Below are 13,967 nucleotides of genomic sequence, written 5' to 3' on the forward strand. Positions count from 1 at the left end.
GTTTCCTTAATCGAGGAGGATGAAAGGACCCCTCTTTGCCACGACCCCCACTCCAATATGATCGTGAACGCTATTCTAAAGAAGCAAGGACATTTTCCTGGGATGACCCTAGGAAACAAGAAAGGAATAGCATAACCACTGGAATCACCTAGCCTTCCTAAATTAGACACTTTCGGACTTGGTTTCGAACCAACTCGGGAAGATCAGAAGCGAGCCCAGGGAAAGTCAAAGGCACGTAGGGACGCTCGCATAAAAAAGAAAGCAATCCCAATGGATCAGTATCCTCTTACCCTCAATGGAAAATTTATAAAAGAAGGAGAGGACTATCCATGCTATGAATTTCCCAAACCATGTGTCGTAAATGGCATAAGGCAACCGGGACTCGAGATTTTCTTAGATTGCTACTTCATAGAAGAAATCCCAACTCCTGTCCACAAGGAGAAAGCACCCCCATGCTTTGACTTTAATGTCATGGGACTACAATTCGGGCAAGAAAAAATGAGCCAACATACAAAGAGGATAACTCCTCGCTCATCCAAACAGTCCTACAAAGCGAAAGCTTTGATCTCTCAAAGCTCATCACTCCAGCGGAAGGATCACTACAAGGGTGGCACAAGACCGTCAAGGTGACTACTCCAAGCGGAAGGAAAATCTCCATTTCAACGGGGCAAGGACCGATGTTCGAAGAGTCGTCTGAGTCAGAGCCAGAGTCAGAGTCAGAGTCTCCCTATAAAGTCATCTAAGTCTTTAGTTGTAGCGCCCCCTCCTTCTACCTCTTCCCCTAGGATAGTTAGTGATCAAGTCCCTGAGGACATATCCCTCTTTGATGTAATGATCTCAGAATTTAATAATATGTCTTCTTCCCCTTACTCCTTATGTTCTTCTTTAACCAAAGATGATGAGCATTGCTTAACTAACAATGAAAATGACAAAGAACTTATTAAAGCAATGGAAACACTTGAAAAGAAAACACCGATAATTGAGGAAACTGAGACAGTTGACAGCTCAAATGATTCAACCAATAAAAGTGAAGTTGCAATACATAAGCAAATTCATATCAAAATTGACAACAATATGTGAACCAATTTTCAAGAAGCTTAAAAAGAATGTACCAGTGATATTGGATGACGGGTGTCAAAAAGCCTTCGAAAAGATCAAATCCCATCTCGCAAATCCTCCCGTATTAGCACCAGCACTTCCAGGAATACCTCTTAGACTGTATTTAACAGTCACCAAAGAGACAATGGGAGCCATGCTAGCGCAAGAAGTAGAAGGCAAAGAAAATGCGATCCACTACCTAAGCAAAAAGATGCTCGAGTATGAAGCATGCTATACATCATTTGAGAAATTGTGCCTCGCATTTGTGTGGGCCACAACCAAGTTAAGACATTACATGCTCGTACACACAGTCTTTGTAGTTTCCCGATTAGATCCACTCAAGTATCTATTCGAGAAATCTACACTCAATGGGCGAATATCGAGATGGATAGTCAACTTAGCCCAGTTCTATGTAAGGTTCATGCCACACAAAGCTATCAAAGGATCTGTGGTTTCGGATTTTCTAGCGGACTTTCCAATAGAAGACTTGACGCCAGTACACGACAATGAATTTCAAGACGAAGATTTGATGGTCACGGAAGACGATAATTGGACCTTGTACTTCGATGGAGCCTTAAACCAAAAGGGATGTGGTGTTGGAGTGTTACTAGTATCACCTAAAGAAGAGCATGTTCCAATCGCCATAAAGCTTGATTTCGACGTTACCAACAACGCTGCTGAATACGAAGCATGCGTGGTAAGCCTTGAAACAGCTTTGGCATTGGGAGTGAAAAAGTTACGGATATTCGGAGACTCTTCATTGATCATCAATAAAATCTCCAAAAGATGGAAAGTAAGGAGCGAAAGCCTAGCCCCTGACCAAACTTATTTGGAAACCCTCACTAATTAGTTAGAGAAGGTGGAATACACATATCTATCTAGAGAAGAAAATCAATTTGCTGATGCCTTGGCAGGACTAGCCTCAATGGTTAGGATTCCTACGAAAATCAAGCAAATGCCTCCAACTATAGAAAAAAGGCATAAACCGGCTTACATTCAAGTTATAGAAGATGATGAAGTGACCCATGAAGAAGAAGAAGAAGAACCATGGTATACGGATATGCTCAACTATGTCACCAAAGGAGAATACCCTCCCCACACTGACAAAATAGTAAAACGAGCATTAGGCATCTTGGCTTCCTAATACGTACTCATAGACAACGAGTTACACAAAAGGGTACCTAAGGGTAGAGCTCTCTTATGTGTAGGAAAAAAGGATAATATTGGACTATAGTGAATAGGGATTGCCATCAATACGTAAAAAGATGCCCTAAGTGCCAAATCTACGCTAATTTACAACATGTTCCTCCATCTTTACTCTACACCTACACGTCGCTATGGCCATTCTCTACCTGGGGAATTGACATCATCGGCAAAATACTCCCCCAGGAACAGGAGGTCACGAATATATCTTAGTGGCAATTGATTACTTCACAAAGTGTGTCAAAGCACAATCATACGCCAAACTCACTGCAAAACATGTAGCACTCTTTATCAGAAGAAATATTATTTGTCGATATGGAGTCCCACATGATATGATAAGTGACAATGGAACTAACTTTCAAGCCGAGTGTGAAGAATTGCTACAAAAATATGGTATTCAACATAATCATTCTTCTCCTTATAGATCTCGGGCAAATGGAGCAGTCGAAGCAGCTAATAAAAATTTAAAGACTATCATCGAGAAAATGACGGAAAATTACAAGGATTGGCCTGATAAACTTCACTTTGCATTGTGGGTTTATCGCACGTCAATTCGCACGTCAACAGGAAATACGCCATTTTCCTTGGTTTATGGAATGGATGTCGTACAACCTGTAGAGCTAGAGATTCCATCTCTACGCATCACATTAGAGAGTAGACTCAATGAAGTTGAATGGACTAGGGCAAGATATGAGGAGCTAATTCTACTTGATGAAAAACGACTAGAAGCTCTACATCACACTCAATGTAACCAAACTCGTATGGCTTGACATTTTAATTAGAAGGTCAAGACAAGAAACATCAAGGTAGGAGATTTGGTGTTAAAAGCATTAAGGAAAAATGTTTTAGATCCAAGGGGAAAATTTAGACCTAATTGGTCTGGACCCTACATTGTCAAAACAATCCTGTCAAGAGGTGCAGCAAAATTAACTGACATGGATGGCAATGAGTTCTCGAACATGACAAATCTTGACCAACTTAAAAAATACTACCCATAATCACTTGAGTAGGACACTCAAGAGAGCTACGTTTGGCCTGATTCCTTAAGAAATGATACGTAGGCAACCCTTTACGGGTGCGGCCACTTTATTTTTTTGAAACCTCGCATCTTAGACCTAATAAAAAATTCAACAGAAGATCGACGAAACATCGGCGTCATAAAAAAATTCTAGCGCCAGCCGATGAATCTTAGAGCCAGACGACAGCCTCTGCCGCAGTTGGCGTTAGTCGTAAAATCGCGGCGCCAAATTTTTGTAAAATACCTGGGAATATTTCGGTGTTTTTTGGAAATTTTTTTACTTCCGTACTCGGAAAAATTTCTGGAAAATTAAATTTTCGGTTTTCATTGCTTTAATAAATTAAATTTAAAGGAGATAATTTAATTAAAAAGCTGGAATCTCATTAATAAAATATGTTACATTATTAATGGAATCTAAATAAAGCTTAATAAATTAACTTTGAATTTAAAAGCAATGCTTTTAATCTTTTTTCTCGTTCTTTGCCCTCTCCAATTCTTATCTGCGTCTTCTTCCTCATCCATAACTTTAGCTAGTAGGCATCCTTTAGAGAACCTACATTCAATTTTGGTGTAAATAGTTTCTCCTTTAGCTAGGACCCCATATTTCTTTTCTACCCAAGCCTTTTTTTCTGTAGTGTCATCTTTCCTTTTTCCTTTATCCTTCGCAGAGCTTTTCTTCTTAGGCATTGTAGGTGTTTTGAACTCAACTCTTTCACCCAAGCGTTCCTTAACAAGAATCACTTTGTCACCTAGACGACTCTTCACATCAGTTTTACTCTGATTTTTCTTTATGTCCTTTAAAGTTTTCCTCAAAAGCCACTCGTAGAGCGAGACTGTAAAAATGCATGGCCGTGCTCGGATGGATTTTAGAAATCATCTGTTTATTGACAGTCGGACTCGGAATCGAGAAACACTTCTGGACGTAATAAGGATGACTAAATAATCTTACCTTATAATTCATGAAGAGACATGAAGAGACATAGGAAAGGGGCTATACACTAAATGCTCACTTGTCCGGAAGGACAAGTAGGAGATTGAAAGGAATGGTGTCCTTTGAACAAGTGTATTATTTTGATAGCGGGTTCAGAATTATTAGAAAGCTAACATATTTAGTAAGGTCAAGTGATCGGAATGTCTGGGTGGAGGCCGCTTCCGATCAGTAATATTAATGTATAATTAATATTACATCTTAATTTTGACTGAACCCTTCGGGTCACACCCTAGCAAATATATGAACCGACTCAACGAATTAACTCGGAAAAAATAAATTCGTCGCCCGAGTGTTAAATATTTAGACCTCGGAAATTCGAGCATAGAGCATCGAAACCGAGCGTCGGAAGTCGAGTCAAAAATAGTAAAAGACGAGACGGCAAAATTAGTAATAAATCAACAATGACTAAAATACCCCTAACATCGAAATCCCGAGTGCTAGGGGATTAGGCAAGCTAGCAGCCCGCACCATGTGCGAGGCTTGCTAGCGAGCCACGGCCAGCTGCCCGCAAGCATTGCGTGGCTTGCTGGCGCGCGCCACTGCTAGCAGCCCGCACATGTGCGTGGCTTGCTAGCAGCTCCCATCGGCAACATAACCCACTACTAGAAAATTGTCTTTTTTGTAGCGATTATTTTGTAGCGATTATACATTCGCTACAATATGCAAGTATGTTTTTGAAATAATTAAGGAAATCATATCATTTTACAATCGCCACGGTTTTCCCATATAAAGTCGATACGGAAAACATAATAATACATATCCACACTATTTTTGCACATTTATAAAATGATGAGAAATCGTATCATTTACAATCGCCACTAAATCCCAAAAATCGATACAAAAAGCCTTTTCTACGCTAGATCTATAGACATTGTTTGACAGAGAATACATAAATATGTCATAGTTTATTGGTGAAACATTTAATATAAAAGTGTGAGGTTGCATGTTCGAATTTTGTAAAGATCATATGTATGTTTTATTTGGAAGAAAACAGTTCAACATTTATAGCGATTATAATCGCTACAATAATCACCGCGATTGGATGTAGTTTTTCGTATCGATTATTGAGTTCAACCCCAGCAATGTTGAAAACAAGTACTAAAGGCTAAGGCAACGAGGGATATTGTATCGAATGACTATTCGTTGGGAAAGCTTTTTGTTGCAACTACAATCGATACTAAAGGTTAAAATAATCGCTATGAAAAGGTTATTTTCTTGTAGTGACCCCATACATATGTGCGTGGGCGTGCTGGGCCGAGAAGGCTGCAGCTAGCAGCCCGCGTGTGCGGGGCTAGGCTGGGTCGAGTGTTAGGGAGGTTCATTGGGAAAGCATGTAAAGGGAGTGTGTTTGTGTGAGGACAAGTGGCACAGGGAGAGAAAGGAGTGAGGAGCAAGTATGGCCCCCTCCTCTCCAAGTGGTCTTCACTTCTCTTTACATACAACAAAGAAACTTGTTGATTTATTACTTGCTTGCCTATTTAATTTATTTTAGCTTTAAATTAAATTGTGTAATTTCATGATCCCACATTGATAGGATTGAAATTCTCACTCCCACTTTTCTCTATAAATACCCAAGTTGGGTTTTGGAGAAAAGTGCTTGAGTGGGAGTTAAAAAGAGCATTGCATTTTGGCAAAAACTCTTAAACTCCATTAACACTTATGTTTTGGTCGGACCTTGCTAACTCCAAGGTAGTGGACCTAAAAAGTCGGTGTTCGTCCTTTGTGGGTGGATACCTTTGGAGGATCGATATTTTCGGAGCTAAAGCTTTCAAGTAAGAGCCCATTAGGTCGGGCGAACCACGCGTCAAAGGTAAATTTCGATTTTATCCTTTTATGTTTATTTGTTATGCTTTATGATTTTATTAATTGCGAGTGGTTCTTTGGGTCAGGGACGTTTCCGCAGTAAGTTGGACTTACCAAAACCCAACACATATTGCTGACGCGCTAGAGGGTTTCGGACAGGCACATGAGTCTCTACTTGATATGTTTGAGCCAGTAAGCTTTTTGAGACAGTATTCATCTTTATTAATACCGCTTGTTACTGATTTTTCTTTGCTTTTTTATCAGCCTATGCACCCGAAGATGATGGGATTCATGAATTTTCGTTACACTTTGAAGTACTGCATCATCAAGCTTCGACGTGGTGCGAGTTGTCTGGGCGGTTCTAGCGATGTTCTCGAGGTATATTAACTTTTTTTTTAATATTTACCATTTGTTCTATCTTAAACTATTGACATCTTTTCATTTTGTGTCTTTTAAGAGTGACGGAGGTCTCGCTCGCGCTCGAGGCACAGAGGCTCGGACGAGGGAGAGCCTAGTTGCGGCAGACGATATCCTGAGGTTCGTCGGCATTCTCAGTCTTAGCGGAAGCCTCAGACTTCTCAACCGTTTCATGAGGCTCAGTGGCAGCAGCCTCAGTCTTCTCAGCCATTCCAGAACTTTCAGGGCCATTGACAGCGGCCTGCATCTTCCCAGGCTTTACAGCATGAGTTCAGGCTAGTCATTACTCCTGCGGACCAGAGTTTTATACTCAATTCCATTGTCTGGGGCGCTTCCCCCACCGGTGTAGGGCTTATTTTCAGTTCCATTGTCTAAGACGGTGCCTCCATCGACGCTTCCTACCTCTGTGAGTCAGTCTACACCGTTTGCCAGTTGGATAGGTCCTGCTTTGAGTTTGTGTTCTACTGGAGCTATAGGGACTAGGAGGGATACTACTCTTCATACCCAGATGATGGAGGGACTCTTTGGTCCACCGTTCCCGTATTCAGAGGCTGGAGATGACTCTGATCCTCACACTTCTAGTTCTATAGATTTTTTACCGAGGGTTTTTATTATGTACTTTGGTTGATGACACTTGACACTGTTTATGCATCATAATTCACTTTGTGTATTTTATTCACAGTTTATGCATTTATTAGTGTATATTAGTGTGTGCTTGAGACCTATTGTGTGTGATTGTGTATTTTATTCACTTTGTGGACGGTACTGTAGGCGTCGTTCGAAGTGTGCCTACGTTAAAGCATGTATGAATATGCTTGGCACTCTTAGGAAGTGGAAACTGACGTATACGATTAGGGACAAGGAAAGTAAGGAGCCGCCAACAAGTTTTTAAGGAACTTGTAAACCGTTCACGGATCATAAAAGGCAACCACGAATAAAGGGAGAGCGATAGGCAACAACGATTGAATGTTACACCCCATTCATAATCCATGAGATTACTAACTCCATATGGTTCGGAACCATGAAAGGAGGATCGGGGATGATGGTACAAAGTGAGTCATGGAGTCACATTCTCCCGTATTGGCTTCTACTCGATTCTTATTGTGAAAAGTGATTCCTGCTATCTCAAAGGCATACAAACAAAATATTCAATTTGCTCCAAACTATTATTAGGCTAAATTGGTTGAATATTAATGCAACATATAATTCTAAAATATCGTGATCACTTGATTAAACAATAAGATTAAAAAGGAACCTAAATCGGTTGTCCAAATTATCTTATTAGGCGTGATTTTCAATTACATATTCCCTTTAACATGCAATATGGTGATCAGAAAAATAATAGGATAAACATTAATATTGGAAGAAATTTAACAATAATTCCAACAATATTAAATCGTTACAAAAATAATAGAAATAAAAGGAACATAATTCTTACTTTGATTTTGTTTGCTTGCAACTATAAAATAAGAAACGAGTTAGTCACTTCAAGGAAATAATAATAAAACAATAATTAAATTAAATTTAATAGAATTTATTTGGGGCAAAACCCTCAAGCAGTTCTATATTTCACGCCTTGGCTTAAGGACAGAAACACGAGTAAAGTATGGACTCCTTGGAGTGCTTGAAGAAGAAATTTTGAAAGAAGAAGAGTAGGCTAGTGTTTAGGCTAGAGCATAGAAGAGAGAAAAATAGAGAATTAATTGATGCCCCGTACATCATAAATGAGGGGGGTATTAATATAAAAAATGTGCTGAGGGAACACACGAAACCCTAAAAAGAGAAAAACCCTAAAAATGTATACCGCGACACGACAAAGCGTACCTTGACATGGGAAATCCCACCGTCAGACGGGAAACATTCCCGTGACACGGTGTACAGCTGTGTGACGCGGGAAACAATTAGTGAACGGGGAGAAAACTCGTTAAGGGTTTACGCGGAAAGGATACGGTGCACAAATGCCGTGGCGCGGGAGTCCTGGTCAATTTTTCCATCTAAATTCATTTTTAACCCTAATTTCGTTAAGCATTTTAAGTGCCGATTGATAATTTCAGGCCATTTCTGATTTACTATTATTATTTGGGCTAAAATAAGAAAATAAGTAAATAAAATAAAATGTTTGGGCCAAAATAAAAAATAAAACAATAAAGTAAAAACAAAGGTTTGGGCTGAAATGAAAAAAAAAAACTATGCTTTGACTAAACATCAAGACTGATCCATGGATTATTAAAAAATTGATTTTGATTAAATACGATTTTTTAAGCAATCTCGGGTTTAAATACTGAACTCGACCAATAGTGACGGTGAAAGGTTGTTCATCATCGGGTTTGGTTTTGGGGAGACATTTTTAGGTGTCAAAAGAAGCCCCCACTTTGACTGAGTTTGTAGAAACGTTAGTTTCGAAAACGATAGTCAAAGTAGTCGATAGGGACCGAGAATGATTTGATCCTAAATCACCCTGTATACGCCGATACCTGCAGAAAAATGTTAATTCCTCAGATAAAAGAGCAAAAGGATAGAACATGTATCTGACACCAGTGTATCGGTGACAAATGAGTTTGGCAGCTTCCTATGCTTGAAGGAATCCACCGGATAACGTTCGTTGAAACGCTTTCCATGCCTGAGGAAAGCCGACTGAGGAATTTGGTAGCTTTCTAAGCCTGAAGTAACCTACCGGATGATACTTTCCATGCCTGAGAAATGTCGACGTATGAATTTAGTGTCATTCTATGCTTGAAGAATTCCACCGATAATGCCTTCCATGCTTGAGGAAAGCCGACTTGGCGGTTTTCTATACGTGAAGAAAAATCCACCGATAACACTTTCCCTGCTTGAGGAAAGCCGACTTGGCGGTTTTCTATACTTGAAGAAAAATCCACCGATAACGCTTTCTCTGCTTGAGGAAAGCCGACTTGGCGGTTTTCTATACTTGAAGAAAAAATCCACCGATAACGTTTTCCATTCTTGAGGAAAACCGACAACTGATGTAATCGCTGAAATTTGCAAGTGTATGATGGTTCGATTATCCCCGAACGTGGGCCGCAGATGATTCACACCTTCAAATCGACTATCCGACCATATTAGGTGTTTAAAACGTCGACAAATTGACTTTGATGCTTGCTAGGTGCAAAATAGTAGTTTTGATACCTTTTAAATGTCAGTTAGAATTTTCCGCGTAATTTTACTGAAAAACTAACTGTTTAATTTGTGTGGAAAATCATGCAATTTTGGTCAAAATGCCAGGAATATTCGCTGACAGCTTCAAAGAATGTGCAGGACACGCGCGAGACCACCGTGTCACGAAGAAAAACTCCCGTGAGACGGCAGGTTGTCCCGTCATGCGGAATAAAATCCTGTGACGCGGGATTTTTGTGACTGCAGAAATGGTCAAACGCTCAATTTCAGCGTTTTTGGCCAACTAAAGTACAGCGCGCCACGTCAGAATTTTACCGTTACATGGTAACGGACTCTAAGGCACAGGAAACGGGGATGTAACGGGATGCTTTTGTCTTTAAATTTGAGCTGCTCTTCACCATTTTTGCCATTTCCTTTCTTCTTCTGCTCTTTCTCCTCTCCATTTTGTTTTATTTTATGTTTCTCAGAGTATCGTGCCACGGTTTTGCTGCACCGGCGGATGCCCGTGTTCGCCGTGTCATGATTTTGTTCACCGTGACACGGCGGTTTTGCTGCCCCCTTTTGTTTTTTTTTCTTTCCTCCGCTACTGCTCCTTGCTGCAATTGTTCTCGTGCTAGCCGCTGCTGGCCAGAGCTCCGCTGTTTCCTAGATTCACCGTGATACGGGACCTGAACACCGTGTCACGGCTTTGGCTAATCGTGTCGCGGTGCCCGTTACTGTTGTTTTCACGGGTTTTCGAGCTTTGTAGCTCAAATCCTCATCAATTTTGCTCTAATTTTTTGCTATTTTCTTCATTTTCGATTCTCCACAAGGATCCATGTAAGTTCCTTTGATTTTTGTCTCGAATTTTGCTTTAAGTAAGTAATTTCATGTAAAAACCTTTGAATAATCAATTGAGGGATTTCTGATTTTGAGGTTTTATGTTGAAATTTTTGGCATGAATTAGCTTGTATATGTATTTATGTGTGTCTGTGAGCGATTTGAGACAAAAATTGCGTGATTTGGTGAAGAATTAAGTAAATCACCATTTTTTGGTACTACTTTTGTGAAATGGTGTTCTTGTTGTTCATGTTGTTCATTTGCATTTGAAATGCTGATATATTGTTTTCGTGCAATTTTGAAACATGTTTTGTTTTGCGTATGTACTATATTGTCATGGAGAATATAGTATCACGCAATTTTGAAACATGTTTTGTTTTGTGTATGTACTACATTGTCATGGAGAACATAGTATCATGCAATTAGGAGAACATAGTATTAGTTTGTCATGGAGAAACTAAATACTAGAAATAATTCCATTATTTTGCTAATTTTTAGCTTGAGGTAAAAATTTAGCGTATAATAGAAAATGCAACTTGAAATAACCGTTAAGCTGTTTGGAATAAATAACTAAATAACTTAGGATATGATGCTAAGCATTTAGATTTTTATTTTTGTAATAGCATGCCTAGACAACGGGATCGCGATATTTCCACTCGTGGCCGACGTCAGGCTTTTCGCGAGGACACTCCTACAGTTCCTGAGGGCATGGGCGATGATGCCCAAAAGACGGAGGCTCTTCCTTATTCGAGTAGGGGCAGGTGGGTTCCACCTCAGTGGTCGTCAGATGAGTTGGTGTTCTGCCGTGAGAACCACGTTTCTCACTGTCCACTTTTCGACATAGTCTATGGCACGCTTCGCCATCGCGGTTCTGGAGCTGGAGATTTGTTTCCTCGACTTCATGGGATTATCACGAGGGATCAAGTTACGAACGCCTTGTGGGAATCTGTTGGTTTAGTAGATTTTTATTCGGCGATCGTAGGGTTTCGCAGCCCCCATGGTTATGGCGCGACAGTCGTTCGCGCGTTGTTGGAGTATTTTTGGGATACTACCAACACTTTTCACTTTTCTTGGGGGAGATGACAGTGACCCCTCTGGATTTTAGCATGATCAGTGGTCTACGCTTCACCGACCGGGTTGTACAACAGATGTCTGATCTTTCTTAAGGGGCGGCCGAGGTAGCCGATTTGTTAGTCCGGTTGTTCAGCACATCAGGACTCGGCCGGTGTCTCGAGGTGATCCTAGGAGCGGGCGATCAGAGTTGGCTTCTGTTCTGGCCCTTGGTTTTGACATGGAGGAGAATCACCTGAGCAGCGAGTGCGAATCTTCATTTTGATTCTCATTTCCATGACTCTTTCTCCTGATAGGAGTTCACGTGCGCTTGTTTGCTACCTTCCTTCTTTGCTTAGGATTAGTGAGATAGGATCCTTTAGCTGGGCTTGCCTTGGATATGCCGATCTTCTCTTGTCGTTACGTCATGGTTGTAGGCAGCTGAACGACCAGGCCCCTGTCACTGTCTACGGTTTATGGAGAGTCGTAGAGGTGACGACCTTTCCTCTTCTTGTTTTGTTTTAATTTGTTCAACTCATGTGCTCAAAGATTACTTCTCATTACACCTATGGTTCTATGAGTACTTTCTGGGATTGGCCCCTCGACGGCGTCGTGGAGCGGTCCATGACTTCCCCATCGGAGCATGTTGGCGTGACCGAGGTACCTCTTTTGTTGGTGTAAGAATTACTTTTGTAGCCCGTTATTTTCTACCTTGACGTTATTTTCACCGTTTCATTGCAACTCTTTGTGATTTTCAGGTTGCTGTTGATATCAAGTATCGTCCTTGGGCTAGGATGACTAATCTTCTCGAGGCTTTGAAGCTTTCGGCGAACCGCACTGTTTTTGTTGGTACTGGACGCTTTGTCTAGTATCTGGGGGAGCGTATCGTTTGTCAGCACAGTAGTGATCACTTTGTGGTGCCCTTGTCTCCACCGGAGTCGATGCTGGACTCACGCTTGTTTAGGGAGTTGATACACAGGGGAGAGTGCTACACTTTTCCTTAGCAGGAGCTTGTGCGTATGGAGGGAGATTATGCGCAGGACATGCTTCCCTCCTTGGCTCCTCCACCCCGTCTTCCCGAGGTATGATTTCTTTTGATAAGTTTGTTGCTAGTCTCTATTTAAGCCGTCGAATAATCTGATTATTCAATCGTATTTTCAAACGACTGTTCGCCGTGTGGGGAGGATTGAGATCCCGCCTCAATCCGTCCACTACCTGGGGCTTATCGGTATTACTAAGGACCATAATGCTGAAGCGCCAGAGGGTTTCAGACAGGCGCAGGATTCTTTACCTGATGTTTTTGAGCCGATAATCTTTTGATACATTAATTATCCCTTTTAATACCGCTTGTTACTGATTTTTTCTTTGCTTTGTTCTTAGCCTACCCGCTCGGATATGATGGGATTCATGAAGCTGGTTGACGCTTTGAATTACTGCATCATCAAGCTTCGGCGTGGTGCGAGTTGTCGAGGCTGTTCTGGCGATGTTCTTGAGGTATGTTGACTTTTTTCTCATTTTTACCATTTGTTCTATTTCGCACTGCTCACATCTTTTGATTTTATGTCCTTAAGGAGCGACGGAGGTCCCGCTCGCGCTCGAGGCATAGAGGCTCGGATGAGGGAGAGCCTATTCGTGGCAGACGATCTCCTGAGGTTTATCGGCATTCTTAGTCTCAGCGGCAGCCTCAACTTTCTCATCTCTTTTAGAAGGCTCAGTGGCAGCAGCCTCAGTCTTCCCAGTCGTTCCAACACTTTTAGGGCCAGGGTCAGTGGCAGCAACATTCGTTTTCACAGTCTTCACAGCCTGAGTTCAGGCCAGTTATCACTCCTGTGGATCATGGCTTATACTCAGCTCCATCGTCTTGGGGGGGGGGGGCTTTCTCCAACGATGTCAGGCTTGTTTTCAGTTGCAGTGTATGGGACAATGCCTCCACCGACGCTTCCTACCTCTTGGAGTCCGTCTACACCGTTTGCTAGTTGGACGGGTCCTACTTTGAGTTTGACTGCTACTGGGGTTCTAGGGACTAGTAGGGATACTACTCCTCGTACCCGGATGATGGTGGGACTCTTTGGCTCACCGCTCCCATATTCACAGGCTGGAGAGGACACTGATCCTCACTCTTCTAGTTCTATAGATTTTTGACCGAGGGTCCTTATTTGTACTTTAGTTGGTGACACTTGACACTGCTTATGCGTCACGACTCATTTTGCACATTATTCACAGTTTATGTATTTATTAGTGTGTGTAAGTGCTTGAGACTCATCGTGTGTGATTGTGTATTTATGAATGACGCGAAAAAAAAATACGTAAGTGGAGTAAGTGGAGGGTACTGACTTTTTCCAAAAGAAAAAAGAAATAAAAAGAAAAGAAAAAAGGGAAAAGTTTTGCAACTCCTCCAAAATAAATAAGTATGGAAACGGGACAAGTTTACAA

The 13,967-nt window shown here is 41.2% G+C and overlaps 1 protein-coding gene across 1 annotated transcript; it reads left to right on the forward strand.

Moving 5' to 3' along the window:
• Positions 1-5,931: 5,931 nt before the first annotated feature.
• Positions 5,932-7,242, forward strand: LOC110691593. The gene is made up of 4 exons (XM_021868539.1): positions 5,932-6,120; positions 6,200-6,305; positions 6,378-6,491; positions 6,571-7,242. The coding sequence occupies exons 2-4, from the start codon at positions 6,294-6,296 to the stop codon at positions 6,808-6,810; spliced, it is 366 nt and encodes a 121-aa protein (XP_021724231.1). The 5' UTR covers positions 5,932-6,120; positions 6,200-6,293; the 3' UTR covers positions 6,811-7,242.
• Positions 7,243-13,967: the final 6,725 nt, after the last annotated feature.

This window comes from Chenopodium quinoa, unplaced genomic scaffold (assembly GCF_001683475.1).
Source record: "Chenopodium quinoa cultivar QQ74 unplaced genomic scaffold, ASM168347v1, whole genome shotgun sequence".
Classification (NCBI taxonomy): Eukaryota; Viridiplantae; Streptophyta; class Magnoliopsida; order Caryophyllales; family Amaranthaceae; genus Chenopodium; species Chenopodium quinoa.

Excerpts from the sequence above, each read along its gene's own strand:
- LOC110691593 (XM_021868539.1), top strand. Across the intron at positions 6,492-6,570 it reads GTTCTAGCGATGTTCTCGAG|AGTGACGGAGGTCTCGCTCG; the intron begins GTATATTAACTT and ends GTGTCTTTTAAG.